General features: G+C 27.8%; 1 protein-coding gene across 1 annotated transcript in view; it reads left to right on the top strand.

Annotated features, from left to right (window-relative positions):
* LOC126735273 (homeobox protein homothorax-like) overlaps positions 1–25,786 on the top strand; it is a 199,594-nt gene that overhangs the window by 45,787 nt on the left and 128,021 nt on the right. The window contains exon 4 of the mRNA XM_050439221.1: positions 10,750–10,891. Within this exon, the coding sequence (XP_050295178.1) occupies positions 10,750–10,891 (142 nt within the window). The remainder of the gene's footprint in view (positions 1–10,749; positions 10,892–25,786) is intronic.

Here is a 25,786-nt window from a genome sequence, read left to right on the forward strand (position 1 = left end):
TTAATGCATAATTACATAGAGCACGATTCTCTGATTCTTTTAAGTAATTAAATATTTGTCCGATATACGGTTGTAGTACAATTTTAAAACTCAGCTCTTGCCTAAATAAAATAAAAAATGTTGGGAGATTTTGGACTTTCTAATTGTACTACATTTTTTAAAAATTATTTTAGCTTTTATATTTAAATAAAGACACTTTAGCTTGTGCTCAAAAAATTATTATATTAGTCAAAATTATCTACTAAGAAATCACAAGATATAAAATTGTACCAAAAACGTTTTTATGACCAATTTTTCTGGATGGTGAATCTTTAAACATAAAATTGCATTTTTTTCGTTAGAAACTGCCTCAATTAACATACAAGCCTTGAGGAATGCCTAAATAGAAGATCGAAACGTCATATCATAAAATCAACCTTTTTGGTGCCCAACGTGGGTCAAAAATATTTTTATAAGTTATCAATAAAAATTGCCCTAAATTAGGAATAAATCTTGAGAAAGACCTGAATATAAAGTCGAAACGTGAGCATTATTTAATTGCTTTACTCCCTGGAATTAGGGAAAAAATCAAGTATCAACTCCCTGGAATAAGAAAATTATTTAAACTAGCAAATTAATGGTTTTATTGCCTAAAATAAGCAAAAAAAAATGAGTATCAACTCCCTGGCATAACAAAGTTATTTAAACTACTAAATTAATCGCTTTCGTACCTAGAAATAAGGTAAAATCAAAGTGCCTGGACTTAAAAAATTATTTCACTTACAAAATTATTGGCTTTATTGTCTAGAATCAAGGAAAAATCAAGTATCAACTGCCTGGAATAAAAAAATTATTTGACTTACTAAATTCATGAACTGAGTGCCTGAAATTAGAAAAAAAATAAGTTTTAACTGCTGGGAATAAAAAAAAATATTTCACCTAGTAAACTCATAGATTTACTGCCTAAAAATACGGAAAAATTAAGTATCAACTGTTTGGAATAACAAAATGACTTCCCTTATCAAATTTATGGCTTCAGTCCAGTGTGTAGTATCAATTGCCTGGAATAAAGAAATCACTTAACTTCCTAAATTTATTGCTTAACTGTCTGGAATTAAAGAAAAAAATCAAATATCAACTTAACTTACCAAAATCGTGGCTTTACTGCCCAAAATTAAGGAAAAAGTCAAGTATCAACTACCTAGAATAAAAAAAATCACTTGACTTGAAAAGAATTTACTGATCATATTTTAAGGTTTTAGGGCAAAAAAATAAAAAAACAAACACTAAAAATTACCCTTTTTGAGGCATGAAATATAAGCAAAAAAATGACAATTTTTGAGCTATTTCTTTGCTGAAAAAAAATTCAATCAATCAATTGACCTTATTTAATAATTATTTTTTCTTGGCTTTTTTTTACTTTTCAATTTTGATTTTTGAAATGTGTGTTTTTTCATTATAAGATAATATTTCTTTTAAATTATTTAATCATTATTATTTTTTCAAAATTTGTTTTTTGGTGCCCAAGGTGGGTCAAAAATATTTTTATAAGTTATCAATAAAAAATGTCCTTAATAAGGAATTAATCTTGAGAAAGACCTGAATATAAAGTCGAAACGTGAGCATTATTTAATTGCTTTACACCCTGGAATTAGGCAAAAAATCAAGTATCAACTCCCTGGAATAAGAAAATTATTTAAGTTACTAAATTCATGGCTTTACTATCTGGAAATTAGGAAAATATCGTATATTAACTGCCTGGAATAAAAAAATTATTTGAACTACAAAAATAATGGTTTTATTGCCTGAAATAAGAAAAAAAATTGCCTGGCATAACAAAACTATTTGACCTGCTAAATTAATCGCTTTCTTACCTAGAAATAAGGTAAAATAAGTATCAAGACTATCCTGGACTTAAAAAATTATTTCACTTACAAAATTATTGGCTTTATTGTCTAGAATCAAGAAAAAATCAAGTATCGACTGCCTGGAATAAAAAAATTATTTGACTTACTAAATTCATGGACTGATTCCTAAATTAGAGAAAAAATCAAGTTTTAACTGCTGGGCATAAAAAAAAATATTTCACCTATCAAACTAATAGCTTAACTGTCTAGAAATATGGAAAAAATAAGTCAACTGCTTGGAATAACAAAATTACTTCCCTTATAAAATTTATGGCTTCAATCCAGTGTGTAGTATCAATTGCCTGGAATAAAAAAATTACTTAACTTCCTAAATTTATTGCTTAACTGTCTGGAATTAAAGAAAAAATCAAATATCAACTTAATTGGGGCTTTAGTGCCCGGAATTAGGGAAAAAATCAAGTATCAACTACCAAGAATTAAAAAAATTACTTTTTTATGCTAAATTTATGATTTTCATGTCTGGAATCAAGGAGAAAATTAAATATAAACTGCCTGGAATCAAAACATTATTTGCAGGCGAAAATCAACTTTTAACTGATTTTCAAGATTAGATCACAAGTCTCAAATATATTGTCAATATATAGTCAAAGGATTACACGTATTTCGCCCGTACTAGGTATTATCATGACCTAAAGTTTAATTTATTAATGTTTAACTTAGGCCAGTTTGTTTAGGAAAAAATTGACTATTTCCTACTACTCTTGTTTTTCTTCTAGTTCTATTAGTCAATTTTATATACAACCTTAATGAAATTATTTGGATATTATCTGCCTGCATTGGCTCAAATTTAAATGAATCCATCTTTAATTCAACAAGCCGGGTCGGCACTAAAAATCATCAACTCCGGTCACGTCCTCGTGAGCTTCAACAAAAGGTAAATCTGTTATATTAAATCGACATAATGCGCCAAACAAATAACGTTTCATCGTCTTAATGCCTAATGCGTTATAATTACCAAAGGGTTTTCCCTTAATTGTCGATAATTTTAGTAAAAAAAAAAACGTACAACTCACTTCGTACAATGTGAACGATTTTAGCGGCAGATGTCCGGTTTTATGGGGCCGTTTAAAAAGTCTTTAAGAAAGCAAGTAAACTGCTTCCCGAAAGAAGTAGTAGTAACACGAAAAGCGTGTGTTTTAGGGCAATTATTTTTAGCACCTTTAATTTTCGGACATTTAAAGTAAATAATTTCACGAGAAAGAGCCAGCTTATTCATAAATTCCATATGAAATCAACGAAGGCAGCCTTTGACCCGATTTTTTACATAGATAAGACGTAATAACATCTGCAGCGAAAGAGTCGGTCGGTGCAACAACAAAGAGCCGAACAAAAGGAATATGGAAAAGTGTTGTGAAAACAAGTGAACGAGTGTGGCCACAACATCTATCTCGATCCTTTGACCCGTAAATTATCCGAGGATAGCACGTCATAAATAAATAGCTATACATTTATGAATGCAGATAAGCGTTGACAGACACCATTCATACATACTGTACTTTTATTTTGCGGGACTGCTCGTGTATCTTTCAAACCCAATTATTCTGATTCGCTCGTCAATATACTTATTTGTTCATATCCGGCGTATTATTTATTTCGAATTTGTTCTTTTTTTTTTGAGAAGTATTAATCTTTGAGCTCTACCTAGAAGCTAAAGGCAAAGTATATAGATTTCAACTAGTAAATGTTAAACTGTGCTAATGTTAGACTGTGCTAAAGGGGCTTATTAAAGAAGCCTGTAGATGCAAAAAATATTTTTAAATAAAAGGTTATATTGAAAAGAGATGGGTTTATCCAGTTTAATGCAGGGTAAAGGAAGAAGAGGAAGATTTGTATTTGTTTTTTAATTTTAAATAAAACATTTGAAATAGTTACAGACATTAGTTATAGACACATATAAACATTTTCTAAATAGGGATGTTTCGGTCTTATGTTTAGGTCCTCCTTAAGACTTATTTCCCAGTTAAAGGCGATATTGGTGAAAACATCAGATTTTATCCTTAAAGGTACACCATCCAAAAATAAAAATCTTAAATGGCCTAGTCTTTACTAGCCAAAAAGTATTTTTTATGACTGTATAAAAAAACCTCAATCGTTGAGTATTTTTAATTGACAATGTCGGCAAATTTTGGAATAATAAAATGATACTAAAATATTACATGCTATATTACTACAGTTTAAATAGTCCAAATATTGTCATCAGCTTTTATTATAAATACACGAGGATTGAGTGATAAAATTATATTAAATTCAACTTTATCCGTCTCAGTTTGATTTATACATTTTTTTTAGTTTCGATACATGAAATACATAGAAATTATGCATTCAATTTTTTCATAAATGAATGAATTTAGAAGAAATTTCAAGTTTTCTTAAAAATTCTCAAATTGGCTCAAGCCTCTTTAGACTTACTTGAAGTTCCCCCGTTTTTAAAATTTGAAAATAATTCCTGTAAGTTTTTAAATGATTTTTCTGAATATAAAAGAAAAATTTCCTTGGATATTCATACATTTTCTCTAGTTTGCTTATATTTTCTTAAGTTTGAACGTCTCTAACTTTGAGTTTTCTTGAAGATTATTTAAATTATATTAAAAAACTTTTTAGGATAATTTCACAAATTAAAGTTTTTCTCATTTTTTCAAAGAGTTTTTTTTTAAATCCTTTATTTACCTGTAAATCGTATTTCGTTAATTTTTTTTTATTTGACCATTCCGAAGTTTAACTTTTGGTTGATTTTCCTTGAAGGTTCTTAAATCTAATTGAGTTCCTTTATATTTTTTATTATACAGTCGAATTTCCTTGGATTCAGTTTACTTGACTAAGTCGTTGTGCAAATTTAATAATTTTTTTTTCAAATTTCCAGTCTAAAAATGTTTATTAGTACATTTAGTTCCACTCTAATGGTTTAAAGTTTTCTTGGAGCTTTTTACATTTTCTTGGCTTCATTTTGATTTATTTCATAATTTAGGCAGTCTAGGATTCATTTTTTTACTCTTCTAGGGAAACCTCAGATGCACTTTAATTTTTAAAAATTTTCAAACCAAAGAAGCTACGATACCCTAGTTTTCAAGAAAAAAAGTCTTCGGTATCAACTAATTTTAAAGTTAAAATTAATTTTAAATTTCAAAGAATGTTGGGCACTGGTGGTGATGAAAAAGGGAGAAATGAGGATAAAGCGAGTGAAGCATTACACTTAAATACTTGTCATTTGATCTTAATTAAAAAATTTTTTAAGCAAGATAGGTACATTTTTCAAATTTTTAATCATTGTCATATTAATTTAAGGCACCCTTTGACCCCTTTACTGGCGCTAATATTCGAAAAGTGCGAATTGGCGAATTGTAGTCTTTACTTGTCAAAGAGTATTTTTTATAATTGTATAAAAAAACGCCAACCATTGGGTATTTTTAATTGACAATGTTGGCAAAATTTGGAATAATAAAATGATACTAAAATATTACATGCTATATTACTACAGTTTAAATAGTCCAAATATTGTCATCAGCTTTTATTATAAATACACGAAGATTCAGTGTTAAAATTATATTAAAATCAACCTTATTGGTCTCAGTTTGGTTCATACATTGAATAGTTTAGGTACATGAAATACATAGAAATTATGCATTCAATTTTTTAAAAAAATAAGGCAAATATTTAGGTTTTTATATTTTTTATTAAAGTTTGCCTTATTTTTTTCAATTGTCCATTTTAAAAAAATATTTACTCACTTTTAAATTTTCGCCTTATAATTTTTCTGAATTTCGAAGGAATTACAAGTTTTTATGGAAATTCTTAAATCGGTTCAAGCTTCTTTAGACTTACTTGACGTTTCTTCGTTTTTAAAATTCGAAAATAATTCCTATAAGTTTTTAAATTACTTTTCTGAATTTAAAAAAAAATTCCTTGGATATTCTTGAATTTTCCATTTATAAATACCATCAGATTTGGACGTCTCTAATTTTGAGTTTTCTTGAAGATTATTTAAATTACATTAAAATATTTTTTAGGATAATTTCACAAATTAAAGTTTTCCTCATTTTTCTAAAGAGTTTTTTTTTAAATCCCCTGGTTTATCTATAAATTGTATTTCTTTAAACTTTTTAAGTTTGACCATTCCGAAGTTTAATTTTTAGTTGATTTTCCTTAGAGATTCTTAAATCTAATTGAGTTCCTTCATATTTTTCATTATACAGTCGAATTTTTTTGGATTTACTTTACTTAACTAAGTCGCGCAAATTTAATACATCTTTTTCTAAGTTTCCAGTCTAAAAATGTATATAAGCACATCAAGTTCCACTCTAAAGGTTTAAAGTTTTCTTGGAGCTTTTTACATTTTCTTGGCTTCATTTTGATTTATTTCATAATTTAGCCAGTCTAGGATTCATTGTTTTTACTGTCCTAGGGAAACCTTAGATGTACTTTAGTTTTTAAAAATTTTCAAACCAAAGAAGCTACGATACCCTAGTTTTTAAGAAAAAAGTCTTCGGTTTCAACTAATATTAATGTTAAAATTAATTTTAAATTCCAAAGAATGTTCGGCACAGGTGGTGGTGAAAAAGGGAGAAATGATGGTTGAGTGAGTGAAGCATTACACTTAAATACGTGTCATTTGATTCCAAATAAAAATTTTTTTAAGCAAGATAGGTACATTTTTCAAATTTATAATCATTGTCATATTAATTTGAGGCACCCTTTGTTCCCTATACTGGCGCTAATATTCGAAAAGTGCGAATTGGCGAATTGTAGTCTTTACTAGTCAAAGAGTATTTTTTATAATTGTATAAAAAAACGCCAACCATTGGGTATTTTTAATTGACAATGTCGGCAAATTTTGGAATAATAAAATGATACTAAAATATTACATGCTATATTACTACAGTTTAAATAGTCCAAATATTGTCATCAGCTTTTATTATAAATACACGAAGATTCAGTGTTAAAATTATATTAAAATCAACCTTATTGGTCTCAGTTTGGTTCATACATTGAATAGTTTAGGTACATGAAATACATAGAAATTATGCATTCAATTTTTCAAAAAAATAAGGCAAAAATTTGGGTTTTTATATTTTTTATTAAAGTTTGCCTTATTTTTTTCAATTGTCCATTTTAAAAAAATATTTACTCACTTTTAAATTTTCGCCTTATAATTTTTCTGAATTTCGAAGGAATTACAAGTTTTTATGGAAATTCTTAAATCGGTTCAAGCTTCTTAAGACTTACTTGACGTTTCTTCGTTTTCAAAATTCGAAAATAATTCCTATAAGTTTTTAAATTACTTTTCTGAATTTAAAAAAAAAATTCCTTGGATATTCTTAAATTTTCCATTTGTAAATACCATCAGATTTGGACGTCTCTAATTTTGAGTTTTCTTGAAGATTATTTAAATTACATTAAAATATTTTTTAGGATAATTTCACAAATTAAAGTTTTCCTCATTTTTCTAAAGATTTTTTTTTAAATCCCCTGGTTTATCTATAAATTGTATTTCTTTAAACTTTTTAAGTTTGACCATTCCGAAGTTTAATTTTTAGTTGATTTTCCTTAGAGATTCTTAAATCTAATTGAGTTCCTTCATATTTTTCATTATACAGTCGAATTTTTTTGGATTTACTTTACTTAACTAAGTCGCGCAAATTTAATACATCTTTTTCCAAGTTTCCAGTCTAAAAATGTATATAAGCACATCAAGTTCCACTCTAAAGGTTTAAAGTTTTCTTGGAGCTTTTTACATTTTCTTGGCTTCATTTTGATTTATTTCATAATTTAGCCAGTCTAGGATTCATTGTTTTTACTGTCCTAGGGAAACCTTAGATGTACTTTAGTTTTTAAAAATTTTCAAACCAAAGAAGCTACGATACCCTAGTTTTTAAGAAAAAAGTCTTCGGTTTCAACTAATATTAATGTTAAAATTAATTTTAAATTCCAAAGAATGTTCGGCACAGGTGGTGGTGAAAAAGGGAGAAATGATGGTTGAGTGAGTGAAGCATTACACTTAAATACGTGTCATTTGATTCCAAATAAAAATTTTTTTAAGCAAGATAGGTACATTTTTCAAATTTATAATCATTGTCATATTAATTTGAGGCACCCTTTGTTCCCTTTACTGGCGCTAATATTCGAAAAGTGCGCATTGGCGAATTGTAGTCTTTACTAGTCAAAGAGTATTTTTTAAAATTGTATAAAAAAAACGCCAACCATTGGGTATTTTTAATTGACAATGTCGGCAAATTTTGGAATAATAAAATGATACTAAAATATTACATGCTATATTACTACAGTTTAAATAGTCCAAATATTGTCATCAGCTTTTATTATAAATACACGAAGATTCAGTGTTAAAATTATATTAAAATCAACCTTATTCGTCTCAGTTTGGTTCATACATTGAATAGTTTAGGTACATGAAATACATAGAAATTATGCATTCAATTTTTCAAAAAAATAATGCAAATATTCAGGTTTTTATATTTTTTATTAAAGTTTGTCTTATTTTTCTCAATTTTCCATTTTTTCAAAATATTTACTCATTTTTGAATTTCGAAGGAATTACAAGTTTTTATGGAAATTCTTAAATTAGTTAAAGCTTCTTTAGATTTACTTGAGGTTTCCCCGTTTTTCAAATTTGAAAATAATTCCTGTAAGTTTTTAAATGATTTTTCTGAATTTGAAAAAAAAATCCTTGGATATTCTTCAATTTTCCAATCATAAATACCATTAGATTTGGACGCCTCTAATTTTGAGTTTCCTTAAAGATTATTTCAATTACATTAATAAACTTTTTAGGATAATTTCACAAATTAAAGTTTTCCTCATTTTTCCAAAGCGTTTTTTTTTAAATCCCTTGATTTTTCTGTAAATCGTATTTGTTTAAATTTTTTAAGTTTAACCATTCCGAAGTATAATTGTTGGTTGATTTTCCTTAAAGATTCTTAAATCTAATTGAGTTCTTTTATATTTTTTATTATACAGTCGAATTTCCTTGGATTCAGTTTACTTGACTAAGTCGTGCAAATTTAATACATTTTTTCCAAGTTTCCAGTCTAAAAATGTATATAAGCACATCAAGTTCCACTCTAAAGGTTTAAAGTTTTTTTGGAGCTTTTTACATTTTCTTGGCTTCATTTTGATTTATTTCATAATTTAGCCAGTCTAGGATTCATTGTTTTTACTGTCCTAGGGAAACCTTAGATGTACTTTAGTTTTTAAAAATTTTCAAACCAAAGAAGTTACGATACCCTAGTTTTTAAGAAAAAAAGTCTTCGGTTTCAACTAATATTAATGTTAAAATTAATTTTAAATTCCAAAGAATGTTCGGCACAGGTGGTGGTGAAAAAGGGAGAAATGATGGTTGGGTGAGTGAAGCATTACACTTAAATAGGTGTCATTTGATTCCAAATAAAATTTTTTTTAAGCAAGTTAGGTGCATTTTTCAAATGTATAATTATTGTCATATTAATTTAAGGCACCCTTTGTTCCCTTTACTGGTATTCGAAATGGCACTAATATTCGAAAAGTGCAAATTGGCGACCTGTAGTTTTTACTAGTCAAAGAGTATTTTTTATAATTGTATAAAAAAACGCCAACCATTGGGTATTTTTAATTGACAATGTCGGCAAATTTTGGAATAATAAAATGATACTAAAATATTACATGCTATATTACTACAGTTTAAATAGTCCAAATATTGTCATCAGCTTTTATTATAAATACACGAAGATTCAGTGTTAAAATTATATTAAAATCAACCTTATTGGTCTCAGTTTGGTTCATACATTGAATAGTTTAGGTACATGAAATACATAGAAATTATGCATTCAATTTTTCAAAAAAATAAGGCAAATATTAAGGTTTTTATATTTTTTATTAAAGTTTGCCTTATTTTTTTCAATTGTCCATTTTCTAAAAATATTTACTAATTTTTGAATTTTTGCTTAATATTTTTTCTGAATTTCGAAGGAATTACAAGTTTTCTTGGAAATTCTAAAATTGGTTTAAGCTTTTTTAAACTTACTTGAAGTTTTCCCTTTTTTAAAATTTGAAAATAATTCCTGTAAGTTTTTAAATGATTTTTCTGAATTTGAAAAAAAAATTCCTTGGATATTCATGAATTTTCCATTTATAAATACCATTATATTTGGACGTCTCTAATTTTAAGTTTTCTTGAAGATTATTTAAATTACATTGAAAAACTTTTTAGGATAATTTCAAAAATTAAAGTTGTCGTAATTTGTTCCAAGAGTTTTTCTTTAAATCCCTTGATTTATCTGTAAATCGTATTTGTTTAAATTTTTTAAGTTTAACCATTCCGAAGTGTAATTGTTGGTTGATTTTCCTTAAAGATTCTTAAATCTAATTGAGTTCCTTCCATTTTTTTATTATACAGTCGAATTTCCTTGGATTCACTTTACTTGACCAAGTCGTGCAAATTTAAAATTTTTTTTTCCAAATTTCCAGTTTAAAAATGTTTATTAGCACATTTAGCTCCACTTTAAAGGCTTAAACTTTTATTAGAGCTTTTTACGTTTTCTTGAGTTCATTTTGACTTGTTTAAAAATTTGGGCAGTATAGGATTCATTCATACTTTAGTTTTAAAAAACTTTCAAACTAAATGAGCTACGATACCCTAGTTTTCTAGAAAAAAGTCTTCGATATCAAATAATATTAGTTAGTAAAATTAATTTTAAATTCCAAAGAGCATGTGGTGGTGATGAAAAAGGGAGAAATGAGGGTGGAGTGAGTGAAGCATTACACTTAAGTACTTCTCATATAACCCCAAATAAAATATTTTTAAGCAAGATAGGTACATTTTTCAAATTTATAATCATTGTCATATTAATTTCAGGCACCCTTTGTTCCCTTTACTGGCGCTAATATTCGAAAAGTGCGAATTGGCGACCTGTACACCTCGAGAACCGGGAGTAGCGGGCGGTGACGTGTGTTCCTCAGAATCATTTAACGAAGACATAGCGGTTTTTTCCAAACAGGTAAGTCCATTTCAAGAGAAAACAAACGCCAAAAAAGTGTTCATTTAAAATATCCCCCCCTTACCTTGAAAAGCGCCGTTACCTAATTTTAATCCCGCGTTTATTGCCACTACGAAACAGTTTCTTTTACGGGTTTTACGAGGCACTTTTGAGCACGATGCCGGCAGTCCCTCAACATCCGAAATTAAAGAAGAACGACGAAGAGGAGCGCAGGGAATATATAAGGAAGCTCAAGGAAACGTAAAAATAACATCAAAAGGTGCTTGGTTTCCGTAAACCGCGGGGAAAACTGTTATTTAATGGTTATGTGGCCATCTTAAACCCTGCCAGAAGGGGTGGAAAAGTGATTCGGGATAATGGTGTCATTATTATTTATCACGACGAATATAGATTTGTTTAGCGGAACGAGTGGTTTTTTCTTTTCTTGGAGGGATGATTTTGGTTAGAAACATGATTTTTTTCGCGTGTTTTGTGCATAATTTTAATCGATATGGCAGACATTTTTTTATAAATATTTAAGGCAGTATTATGCATTGTTTCTTAAGCTCGATTATCTCGTAGAGTGATTTATTAATTCCAATGAAACTAACAGTATGATATTAAGAAATGAATTTTGTACAAATGTTTTTTTTTAGGGCCAAAGCAGTTCAAGCAGTAGTTTTAGAAATATTGGCCATCTTTCAGGTGAACATTATTTTCAAAGCCGCATAAATCAAAATTTTCTGAACGGATTTTAATCAAACTTAAAGCGTAATATTAAGAAAACAATTTATCAAAAATATTGTGTATTTTTGTGCATAATTTTAATCGATATGGCAGACATTTTTTTATAAATATTTAAGGCAGTATTATGCATTGTTTCTTAAACTCGATTATCTCGTAGAGTAATTTATTCATTTCAATGAAACTAACAGTATGATATTAAGAAAAGAATTTTGCACAAATCTTGTTTTAGGGCCAAAGCAGTTCAAGTAGTAGTTATGAAAATAGTGGAGTTTTAATCCAGTGGTCTCCAAAAGTCATATTTCAGGTTAACGATACATATTTTCAAAGCCTCATATCTCAAAAACTACTCACCAAATTTTAATAAAATTTAAAGCGTTATATTGAGAAAATAATTTTTTTTAAATGTTGTTTTAGGTTTTCAAGGAGTAATTTGGGAAATATCGCAGTTTTAATAGAGTGGCCTTCAAAAGATATTTTTCAGTTAAATATTGTCTTCAAAGCCAGATATCTCAAAAACTACTAAACGGATCTTAATGAAACTTATACCATGATATTGAAAAAAAAGATTTTTAAAAAATATTGTTTTAAGTTCAAACCAGTTGAAGTAGAAGTTTTGGAAATATCGGAGCTTAAATGCAGTTATCTCCAAAAGTCATCTTTCAGATGAACGTGAACTTCAAAGCTGCATATCTCAAAAAGCACTAAACGAATTTTAATAAAACTTAAAGTCTTATACTAAGAAAACTTTTCTGTACAAGTATTATTTCAGATCCAAACCATTTAAAGCAGTAGTTTTTAAAATATTGAAGTTTTTATCTACTAAAAGTCTTCTTTTAGGTGAACTTTATGTTCAAAGCCGTATATCTCAAAAACTGCTAAACAGATTCTAATAAGGCGTAAAGCACAATATTGAAAAAACAATTCTATTTAAATGTTATTTTAGGTTAAAATTATATTTAGTACTGGTTTTAGAAATATTGGAGTTTTAATGCAGTAGTCTCTAAAAGTCGTCTTTCAGGTAAACATTAATTTCAAAGCCTCCATATCTCAAACACTCTAATTCATTTTATTTCTAAATATTCATTATTAAAATAATTTTTTTTATTTGCTTACCCTTAGCCAATCATTGTGTGCAATATTTAATTAAATATTATATATTTTTTCCATTAGACCTTAATTAATATTATATATAACAATTATTTATACAATTTATTCCCAATTTTAGTAGAAATTAGACACTTTTTAATAAATATTTATTCATTAAAAAAGAGCAATAAGTTTGCGTTTTTTTAGCCAATAGGGTTAATTGAACATGATTTTGTATATGTTTTATGCATAATTTTTTTGGATATTTTACGCTTTTTTTCACTATATTTTAATATTCATGAATTATTATCAAAAGAAGGATTATGCTATAAGGTTTTATTTTAGTGCATAACTTAATTAACTAATATTTAATTATTTAAAATTAGAAACAGGTCATTTATAGTTGTGCTTGAAAAGTGAAAAAGATTGCATAATTTATTAGGACGTGACACTATTTTTAATATTTAATAGATAATTGTAGAGGTATTTCAGGTAAAAAAATTATTACATGTTAATGTGGATATTTTCACATTAACATATAATTTATTTTCATAAAAATGTAGGGAATACTTTAAAATGCTTTACCCCCTTGCCTTAAATATTTATTAATTTAAAAGAAGGTTACATTATAGTTACATGAACCACGACTCTGAATGTATTTTATGCAGAATTTTATTGATTATTTAAGACTTACAAATTAAGATTTATGAGTAAAAACCAAAAGAAGTATTATTCTATGAGAAATTAGATCTTCTTACTTATAATTTATACACTTAATTTAGCTAATTCTGATAATTGCTCTTGCAGCCTCTATTAGTTTTTTAAGTAATGATAAAACCAATTAAAGTTCACTTTTACTCTTACTTATCAGTTTCATAATTTTCTTTGTAAAATCTGCACTCAAAATTATCTGCCAGGTCAATTTATGCGTGTTTAAGTCTTTTTAATGTAAAAAATTGGTAAGAAAATTCTAAAAGTGCTTCTGGACCTATAAGGCCCTTTTTAGCATCCATACTCTCACTAGTCTCTGCCTTTGATTACTCCATGGTGCCCTGGTATCCATATGTTCAATGATCTGGTTTCAATTTAATCCTTTACTAAATAATATATTCAAGTTATGCATGAGAATTGAAAAAAAATATTACAAATTAATGTTGATATTTCCATGTTGGAAAACTAGTGCAACTTGATAAAAATTTATAAAATACTCTAAGATATGATTTATTTGCCCTTTTGCTGAGATGACAACAACATTTTTGACTTATCCCAAATACAAAAAAAAATTACGTTTTTCCAATCATATGCTAAGACCCTTATAGGCCTCAAAAATGATAAAAAATTTCAGGCAATAATTCCATTCTTCTTCCTAGGATTTCCATATGAAATAATTAATTAGTAATAAATAAACCGACACAAAAAAAAAATACTTTTTGATAAATCTGTGACAAACGGGACAACCCATAAATATCCCCGGCGAAATATTCGCTTAAAACAAGATACATTTAATTACATTTTAGTTTTAACGAAACAAGCAATTTTACTTTCTTTATCGGCTCGGTATGCCAATACAGATTATGCATAAATGAGCGAGAGAGAGAGAAGATATATACATTTATATACCGAATGGGAAAAAATGGTAATGACATACCGCGAGATTAAGCTCTCCGGTTTTTATTTAAACAAATGGTAATTTTAAGAATAAGGTTTTAAACGCTTTAATTACTTCTTCGGAATTTCTTAGAAGAATTATTAGTTTTCAAGATGAGGCCGGGACGGTCGTTAGATGGGCGGACGGATCTCTTTATAATTACAGGTAGAAATGTTTGACAAACGGGGCCTTTGGGTTCGAGGGTTTTTGATTTATTTTTATTTTATTTCACTTTTTTTTTTGCCTTATTTCGAAAATATCGCAGGTGGCTTTTATATGTATATAGTACGACCGGTATAATAGTTATTTATTCCGAAAGTCCCTTCGACGGGGAGAACAAGCATTACATCATGTGTTTACATGCATATACATTCCCGACGTCACGAATTCAAAACTGTACACTCGTATGCCGTGAATAATTCATCTTGAAAGATACTTGTGCGGGAAATGTACGTAAAAATAAACTGTAGTGACCTCGTGTCTGTATAACAATGATATAAAACTTCAGTCTGCTCAGTGGGATTTTTTTTTTGATGATAATTTAACGCCTGGGAAAATCGTTATTTAGTTAGTGGATGCACGATTAAATATCGAGTCAAGGGCTCACCTATTTCTTTGTAATAAATACATATTTGCGTGCATAACTTTAATGGATACGATGAGCTTTCTGGGAGAATCAAATAATTATTTAAAGCCCCTTCAATAATATTTTTAGTCTTATTTACTTGTAAACAAAGCGAAACAAGTTATGTTTTAGTATCTGTTATACTATGATAATGGCAAGAATGGGTAAAGGGTAAGGTCGCACATAACAGAAATTATTAAAAAAACATTCTAGTCATATATTTTTATCAACTTGGGTTGGTTTCATAACGTGAAAAAATCTACATTAATTTGTAAAATTTTTCTTTAATTTTCAGGCATAACTTTAATGGATATGGTTTCAAGTCTTTTAATAGCCAATACGTTGTTTATTATTTGCTCGAAAATCCGTTATTTACTAAATACATACACATTTATTAATTGGTTTTTTTGTAGCTTTGATGCATAATGTCAAAGAACATGAATCAAACTTCAAATAACTAAAAGTCAATTAAATAAGTTATGCCATAAAATATGGGCTTATAGCATAATTCTCCTTTTGATAATTATTCATGAATTTATTGAAAAAGGTGTTAAATATTCGATAAAATTATGCAAAAAAGATATAAAAAGTCACAGTTTATCTAACTATATTGTTTAAACGGAGCAATTTTTTTCTCATAACTCTCCCTTTAAATTAATAAATATTTATTGGAAAATATCTTAGTTCCATTAAAATTATGCATACATTATATAAAATCTTGTTTTATATATATTAATTATTAAGGTTCAGATCAAATAAATAAATATATATTATTCAATTAAATAATGCAAATAATTACCGGCTAAAAGTAAAGAAATGAAAAAATTAATTTAATTAATGAATATTGAAAAATATATCTCGTATGCATAAAATTAGGAAAAAAATTTGCTTCAACTAAGCACAATGACTAAGATTACTATTAAATGTGAAAGTGGTAAATACTAAAATAAGTTATAGACAAAAACTTACAAATGATAAATTAAACACGATTATAATTACTGGCCTATTTTACTAAATTTTTTTTATTTACATGCACAACTTAAATAGATACAAATTCAACCCAAAAAAAAAATTCTAGCGTGAAAATATCCACATCATTTACATCAGAAAGTGCCCTGTTTAGATACTAGATGCATACAATTCATATTTTGTATTTTTTCTCAAGCAATTCATGCAGAATTCTAATGACTGCAAATTTAAATAATTAAAGCACGGAATAATTCTCCTTTTGATATTCATTCATAAGTATCAATTGGTATTAAAAAAAGTGTTAAGTATCCAATAGAGTTATGCATTAAATATATGAAAAGTATTGGTTGACTTAGCTATATTGGAGCAAATTTAGCATAACGATTAAATATTAACTAATAAAAAATTATCTAATATTTAATTAAATTATACATAATATCATCGGCAAAGAGCAATCAAATAAAAGTTAATTTAATTAATGAATATTTGAAATATATGCATATGGTGAAATTAAAGAATTTATTAACAAAAGTATTATGTGAGCCAAAAGTACGCAAATAAAAATAATAAAATTTAAAATTGTTAAGTAATAAGGTGCTTTATACCCAATTAAGTTATGCACAAAAACCCTTAGAAATTATCTATAAGAGCAAACAGTAACTAACTATAAAACCTTATTTGAATTATTTTTATCAAAAATTCTTGACATATTCGGATATGCCGAGAATATATTTCTGGAATATATTGTCTCTTTTGCATGTTTTTGTGCATAATTTAAATGGATATGGCACACTTTAATTTAATAGGCCATTTTTATAGTTTTTTGCACAAAACCTAATTATTTTTTTAAATAACTAATATGCACAAATTGAATCAATCAGATTACGCAAAGAAAATTCAATTTTTTATGCATAATTTCAATCCCTTACTATTATTATAATTTCAAACCCCTACCGATAGTTTTTCTGAATTTTTATGCTTTTTATTTTTATTTGATTACATTAATTAATGACGACGAAAACTTAAATGAAGCACATCTTTTTAAAATTTTATGCCTAATTGTTATGGATATTTAGACACTTCTTAATAAGATTTCATGTTTTTAAATGGTCATTAATCAAATTTAATTAAATTATCTTTTTTAATCTGCTTCCTCTTAGCGAAGACTTTGTGCATAATTTAATTGAATATTAGATCTTTTCATTAGCACTATATTAAACGAAAGCAAACGTTATTCATATCAACTTAAGTTAAAAATTTAAAAATTTATCTGAAGCACTCTACAGAGTAAGATTCTTAATAATAATTATTCATGATATTTCTTATATGAATTATACATTAATAATTAAGTTTTTTAACAATAAATAATCATTTACTCCGGAATAAGGCTATTGGAATAATTGTAATTTTTCAATATCATTTTGTTTTTATTTGCATATTTTGGCTACTGTGCTCAAATGTTTTAAATTTTAAAAAAATTGGATTCAAAATTCAGTTTTAATCATTAATTTATCAAAATATTTTTTTTTATTTTTTACGCCGTTTATGTGCACCGATTATTTTATGCATAATTTAAATGAATATTAGGTACTCTTTATTTAGCTTTGAATTTAATTTAAGCAAACGTAATTCAGATCCCTGTAAGTTATGCATTTAGAATTGATTGTTTTTTTATTTGTTACAACTTTTATATTTAAATAGACCTTGGTGAAATTATTAACACACAATCCCTTGTGCATAAAACCTACAAGTGATATAAATGATCACAATTAAGATTTTTTTAAAATAAATTTATGAATCCTCTTGCTGTGCAATAAAATTATCAAAATAGCAATCATGTGTATTAAAGTTATGCACCAAAATTATTATTTTTGACTTTTAGACTACACTGTTATTATAAGTATCAAGGCTGATCTTGTTAAGGGTGCTGGTGGAAAATTCACCCCAAAAATAAATTTCTATATTTAATTCCCGACCCTTAAAGAAATCACCCAAAAGCTCTGTCTAATCTATCAGGGTGCCCGTTCCCCGTTCGAATATTTCCCAAAAAAAAAAAAAATTCCTAACCCAAGAAATTCTATATTTGGATTAGCCCAAGCTAGGGGAGTCGAAAAGATTAAAAACCCCATGACGTCCGGGCACAGACAAACGGTCACAAAAAGGCGTCCTTTCTCATCCGACCCGAAATAAACTATTTTAAAACCCAACCCCGTGTGCCCTGCTCGTTTCTCCTTCTCTAAACTGCGATCCATCCGTCTCTTTCCAGTGCAACCGGAAACTTTCCCTCGTTGATCTCTTAACAGCTGAACGTGTAAATTTGGCCATGTTTATTTATTCCTCTATTGTAGCTTATTTAAATCGACGACGACGAAGGAACAACGTATTCAAATTTATGCCCCATGATTCGCGCCAGTAAACACCCGAACACCCCTCCTCTATCCCCTCTGTTATTTTTGTTCGAAGTCAAAAGGCAGAGTCGAACCATGATTTGATTGATGCCCATGTAATATGGGATAATAATAACAGTTCGGAAGAGGTACTTTTACACCCTAGTTTTTATTTTAATTACTTGTATTTTTTTTTTAATTAAATGAAACTCAATTTTAAATGCATAACTGATATGGGTCTGAATAATTGTTGTTTGTTTTCATTTGACTTATTTTGGCATTTTCCTTTATCGGTTGTTTAATAACATAAAAACATTATAGGGATATACCATTGGTATATAACACACTAATGTTAACAAACTTAATATATAGAGTGCCTAAGATAATTTTTTTCAAATGCATTATTTAAATAGATTTAAGTAACGTTTGCTTCGATTTAACTTAAAGCTAATAAATGAGTATCTCATATTCAATTTAATTATGCATAAATCATAACTGTTAGCAATAAAAAAAATATTAATGAATATTAAAAATTCCTCATTTATTGGCATTTACATATTGAAATTGTCACATGTAATTAGAAAAAAATTAGCTTTTCTTTTAATTTTTATCTGAATTGTCTCTATTTTTATTATTTTTCAATAAATAATTAAATTGCAGTGTTTTTAGAGTAGAATTATTATCAATATTTTAAGGTGGTATAGTATACCAAAGAATGGCATAATTTAATAGGACGTAATACTATTTTTAATATATAATAGATAATTGTAGAGGTATTTCAGGAAAAAAACGTAATTTAATAAAATATAATATAAAGCAAAAAAAATCAATCATTTATATGCATATTGTAATAGGATATGCTTGTCCATTTATAATATATTTAAAAAATCATGCAGAAACCCCTGTTTTGATTTGATTTATGTGCCATTTAAAAAACTACGAAAAACCTAATTTAAGTTTATTACAGGTAAATATAAAATATGTAAAAGTTTATTCAACTAATTTTATATAAAACATAAAAATGCATGAAACTTAAGCACAACTCAATTGGATTCTATTTTTCGCAATTATCTGCATTTAAGTAAAAAAAGTATGTAAGTAAGTTTTTTAGTAATTATGTTTATTTCCCTCTTTCATTTTTTTTTAACATGAGTAATTTCAATTATAGTGTTTTTTCTTTATTAAAATGCAATACCAATAATTTTGATAGAAGGATGCAAAAAATACATAATTCCAAAAAATAAGGTTATCTTTTTATATAGCAAAGACATAAAATATTTGCTAAGGTAATAAAAAATAATTAAAGAAATAAATATAAGCATCACTTAGTGGAATGCGATTCTCTTTTTATTTTATACTGAAGAAAATTTTTAAATATTCATAGAGTATGTAAAAAAGAACAATTCTTCAATAAAAAAATGCATAACCTAATGGATTATGGCTCTCTTTTATTAAACCTGCAAGAATTGTACAGAGACTTTTATGATATTATTTGATTTGGGTGTCATTTAGTAAAATACAAAAAAAATAGCTTAAATTCATTACAGGAAAATTAGCAGCAAATAAATAGAGATAAAAACTAGCATCTTTAACAAATTCTGTATAAAAAACAAACAAAAAATTAAAAATAAGCATAACGTAATTAGACAAAACTTTTTTTTTATTATAAATTACTAAAACTCATACAGACCTTTTTTGTTTGGAATACAATCTATTTTGGAATATAATCTATTCCAATATTCTTAGGCAGATATGCCAAAAAACTTAATTTAATAGGATATGACATCCTCTTAAATATCTAAAATATGGTACTAAAGGAAAGTTAGTTACCTTATTACTGTAATTTAGCACTTTTAGCTTGAAATATAAAAATAAGCATCGCAACCTATTAAGTTATGCTTAGCAATTGCGTAATATTTGCTTAATTGATAATTATTTAAAATACCATTATTTGACTGACATTTTTTGACTTAAGATGATTATGAAAATCATCTAATTACTGTGATTTTATCAACTGGTACCCCTGACCTATACCTAAAGATGTAGTCCAAGAGTATAACTGTTTGTTAGTTAGTGAAATTTAAGTTAAAGGCATTATTAAGTTTTTAGTAGTTTAAGCACACCTAGAATATAGATGACGATGCAAAGCATAATTCTGTTCCGTGAATTGATTTTTTTTTCGTTTTTGACACGTCTGGACTATAAATAAAGATATAGTCTAATTAGTCTCCTTGGATAATCTAAGTGTATAGTTTTGTCCAATTAATGGAAATTGAATTATTAAATAATTAATTTTTTAGTTGGGACGCCTGGACTATAAGATGAGAGTCTGTGTATAATGCTTTCTCGTTAAAGAATTTTTTTAGTACAGGTACACCTGGATTAAAACCTTCAATTTAATTCAAATTATTGGCACGCTTGCGTTATTGCCATAAGTAAAGTCTTGAGGTATAGATACAATTTCGTGGCATTTATTGAAATTATTATTATTTTTATAAGAGATCTAATTTTGCACTTTTAGGTTGAGATATAAAAATGGGCATTGTAACCTATTAAGTTATGCTTCGCTTTTGTATAAAGTTTGTTTATTTAGTGCTTATTTTAAATAAATGAGGAAATATGTCAAAATGAGTAACATACTTTAGAAGAAGAAATAAATGAAAACCCAATTTTTTAGTCACTCAAGAATATTAAGTTGTTATTAAAAAAAAGCTAGAAAATCCTTTGTAGGATAAGAAGGAGTAAGAACGATCCAGGATAAGAAGGATCCAGGAGTACGCATTTAGAATTTTTTTGGCACTAATATGCAAATTATTTATTTAAATTAAAGGGATTTAAAGGATTTTTGGTTCAAAAAAACTGAAAATAACTAAAAGCTAAATGAAAATCTCTGTAAAACAAAAGCATAAGAATAATTAGGAAATGTGTTTTGTTTCTGTAAATATTCACCTAAAGCACAAAAAAAAGAAAATTTTTCAAAAGTTTTTCCGGTTGTAATAGCCCTTTGCAAACGTATTTAATTGCTTATGTAGGCTTTAATATTAGAGTTCAGATGTCTCCAATATTAGATATGCCAATTTACATGAAGAAGAAAGCTAATTATATACAGAATATTGAACTGCAGGTAATGAAAAATTTCAGAAGTCATTTCCAAGTCCTCAACTTCATAAATACATATTTTGGCTTGGCACTACTGCAGCCCAGGAAGTTTTTTGTTAACTGTTTGGCAATAGTTCGATATGCTGCCTATAAGCTCCTAAGATGACAAGTCATCTGTCAAAAATCATAACTGTCATTTGTCAAGCTATATCTACTAATAGCAATATAGACAGCAAATTGAACTGCTATCTTAAAAAAAAATTATCAACCTGGGATTAACCTATCAATCAATATCCTAAGGTTAAATTACCAAAGTTATAAAGTTAAATTGACCCCGGTATAGTTTATGAGAGAAAAATTTATATATTTCTAGTGACAGTGAAATAAAAATCATTCCGAGAAAATTCATTAATTCTTTGGCAGTACTGCGGTGCAATTTGCTACCTGTAACAGGTGCCATCTGTTTATCAATTTACATTGACAAGAAGCCTATTTATTTACAGCATATTGAACTGTAGGTTTTTGAAAATATGTCTCCTCATTTAAGGAAATTAAAAAATGCAGAGCTGGTATTCACGGAATTTTTTTAAAATAATTTGACAATATCGTAGTCCAATATGCTGTTTACATATTTCTATACCATGTGTTATCCGTCAAAAAACATAACTGTCATTTGTCAGCTTACTTCAATAGACGCGTGCATATATACTGCAACTATGACAAAACATAAATTACTCAAGACACTGTTCTAAAAATTATATTTAAAATGCTATCATGATTCTCGATATAGGATTTATATACTAGTCCCAATATATTGACTGAGAAGCCTTTATATTTACTTAATAGTTTGGGTCAATAAAATTACGTGCCTAATTAATTATTCGTAGTACTAAGGCACTAAAACAAAAAATATTATTGTTCCATTTAAATCTACAAAAGTTACCCAGACATTGATCTACCGTGAACCAGTTTTTTTTTAATAAACTGAGTGCAAATTTAAAAAAAAACGTTTTTTAAATTAAAAAACCTTAAAGGCTAAAATCTTTAGTATGCCATTATTATGATAATGATAATAAATAGTATGTACTTCAGAAGATAACTTGCGCACAAGCTGCATTTAATATGTCTTAGCTTAGGCCGATTCTTCTTCTTTATTTTTTATTTTACTAGGATTTATTACAAATTAATTAATTTTTTTTGTTATATGTTACTAAGTATTTAAAATTGTATCCATTTAAGTTATGCGTGAATATTATAACTCTTGCTGCTTAATATAAGGAATTATTACTTCATATTTAGTTTGCTTAATACATTCTTAAAATGCACCAACGTCAAGCCACTGACTCACAAATGATTCATTCAAAACGCCTGTCAAAAATATAATTTCATTCATACCGCTAGGTCGCATTACAGTCATTTAACGTTAAAGGATTAAAGTAAATGCACAATCAGGACAATAAAGGCCACCTCCTAGGAGGTGCGAGGGGGATTAACGAAGGAGACCAAGAGATGTTCATTTGGACGGTGCTCCACGGGAGTTCTACCGATTGAACGCCACTCGAGCGACCAAAAAATTACCAACAATAACAGCATGTAGTTTATCGAGTTTTGCATCGGATAAAGAGAGATAGAAAGAGAGAGAGAGTGAGTGAGAAAGTTCCCCCTTGTCCCGTATAAACCCGTACAATACCTTCGTACCAATAACTAGTATAACAGATCTAGTGCAACACAATAAATGTTGGTCGTAACCCCGGGTCTTCACGCATCACTTGAGCCGAAACGATTAAACGAACTGACAATTCTGGGCTGCATCTGCATGATAATGGTGGCTCCCCGAGAGTCACCTGAGTTCCCAGCACCCTCTGTCAAAACCGATAATTTTTTGCATCTGTCACTATTTCGTTGCATCTGTAGCAATATGAATTTTTTGATTTTTTTTATTTCCCCCAGTTTGATTTTACGCTCTTTTTAACGGGTTTTAATTGTGATGCCTCAGTATAAGAAAGATGTATGTTAGTTTAATAACTGGTGACTTTTTTAAGATAATATCAAATTTTTTTCTTTCAAAGTTATTCTTAGGTGTCAAAGCTTTTTTATTCTTAGGATTGTTCATTTATTTCTGGAATATTTTAGTCCAGGCTTTCTTAAAATGTTATGAGTAACACGAGTTTTTTGCCTACAATTACTATTCATTTTTTATTTTATTGTTTTATTTTTTTTCTACTTTTTATTCTATCCATTTAGATTTTTTCAGTTTCCATATTATTAACAATTTAAAAAAATATCTGTAATTTTTTGCCCTTTTTTAGGCATCCAGAGTATTTGTTGCTCTTATTCCAAGCAACTGAAGTCACATTTTTCTTCCAGGCAGTTAAAATCGTTTTGTGATTTCTCCAGCTGGTTGATTAGGCTTTTCTGAGATTCTCATAAAGTTTGACTTTTTTCAATTGGACGGTTATTTTCCCATTTTAAAATAATTTTTGTCTTTTTCCAGGTAGTTCTAAAAAAATTCTGCCATAAGGGCAAAAATAACAATTAACCGCACCAGTTTATTTATACTTAAATATCTCACAAACCCACTGTTTTCCCACGGTTCTTATCCCGTATCCAGCTTATAGTGGTGCACCAAAAGTACTCACTCAGCACTTCTAATATTGGCCTTATATCTAAGCTTCAGTACATTTTTTCAAAAATCATTATGCCTTAAACTAGATGTATTTTTACACCTCAGAACCTGAATATTGAAGCCTAATTGACCTCCAATATTCAAGCTTACATTAGCAATGAAAATTATTGACATAAAAATGGCTGTTACAGCCTGATAAATAACACTAAGGAAATTCCTAGATAGCCTGGAATAATAAAAAATTTTGTTTTCAATATAAGATTAGATTACTTCAAATTGACAATTTTTTTTACGTTGCAGATCGATGTACTGCCTATAAGTTTATTTATAGGTGTATTTATCAAATAACAGCACATTGCACTGTCTAAATCTCTTTATCAATTTAAGTTGCCAAAACATGACAGTTAAAATTTTTGACACTAGGCTGATAAATGACAGTTATCCTTTTTGGCGGATGACACCTTAAATGAGGAGACATATTTTCAAGAACTTACAGTGCTTAATGTGCTGTAAATAAATAGCCTTCTTGTTAATGTAAATTGATAAACAGCTGACACTCATTACAGGAACTTATAGATAGCAAATTGCACCGCAGTATTTTCAAATGTATAGAAAATCTAAATGTTTCTCTCAATTACAAGACCTGGGTAGGTAAGTTCAACTACTTGGGTAATTTAATCTTAGGATAATGAAAGGTTAAGCCCAAGTTGGTTAATTTTTTTAAGGTGTTAGTTTAATATGCTGTCAATAATTCTATTCGTAGATGTAGCTTAACGAATGACAGAAGGTTATAGGCAGCATATCGAACTTCCTAAACTGTAGTGGTGTTATATGAGGGAATGGCTGCAATTGTTAAAAACCTACAGTTTAATGTGCTGTATATATAAGTAAGCTTAAAGAACTGCCTGAACTTACAGACAGCAAGTGAAGAATTGTCTAGATGTCCTGGAATAACAGATTTTTTTTCCTCACTATAAATTTAGATCATATGATTCATTTTTTTACGTTGAAGTTCGATGTGCTGCCTTTAAGTTTGTTTATAGATGTACAAATGGTAGCATATTAAACTGTCTATAAGTCTCTCTATTAATTTAAGTGAGCATGACATGACAGTTATAATTTTTAACATATGACACAAATTACAATCATGTACGACATTTGATCCCCATAAGATAATATAATATTTTAAATTAGAATCGATAAGGAAATCGTCCAATATTTTAAGTAAAATAATTTATAATTTATTTTATTAATTAATATTAATCATATCATAATAAAAAACATTATTTTTGCTTATTGCAGGTAGTTATTTTCAGATTTTCAGCAGTAGAATAATGAATTATCTCTACTTCTAGGTCTCAACTGCCTGGAAAAGTAAATTAATGATTTTTATATTATTTGAGGTAATAGATCCAGGTAGTTGAATCCTAATTTTTATCAATTTTAAGCAAGTTATTTCATATATTTTTAGTTTCAGGCAGTTTAATAAATTAATAAGTCTAGGCAGCTCAACGATATAATAACTTTAAATTTTAGGCGATTTTAGGTACTTTTCACTTTAATTTTAGACCTCAACTGCCTGGAAGAATAAATTAATTATTTTTATTTATTCCAGGCAATTATTTTCTGAATTCAGGCAGCAAAATAATGAATTATCTCTATTTCAAGTCCTCAACTGCCTGGAAAAGTAAATTCATGATTTTTGAATTATTTCAGGTCATATTTTCAC

The sequence above is a fragment of the Anthonomus grandis genome, chromosome 4, assembly GCF_022605725.1.
Source record: "Anthonomus grandis grandis chromosome 4, icAntGran1.3, whole genome shotgun sequence".
Taxonomy (NCBI): Eukaryota; Metazoa; Arthropoda; class Insecta; order Coleoptera; family Curculionidae; genus Anthonomus; species Anthonomus grandis.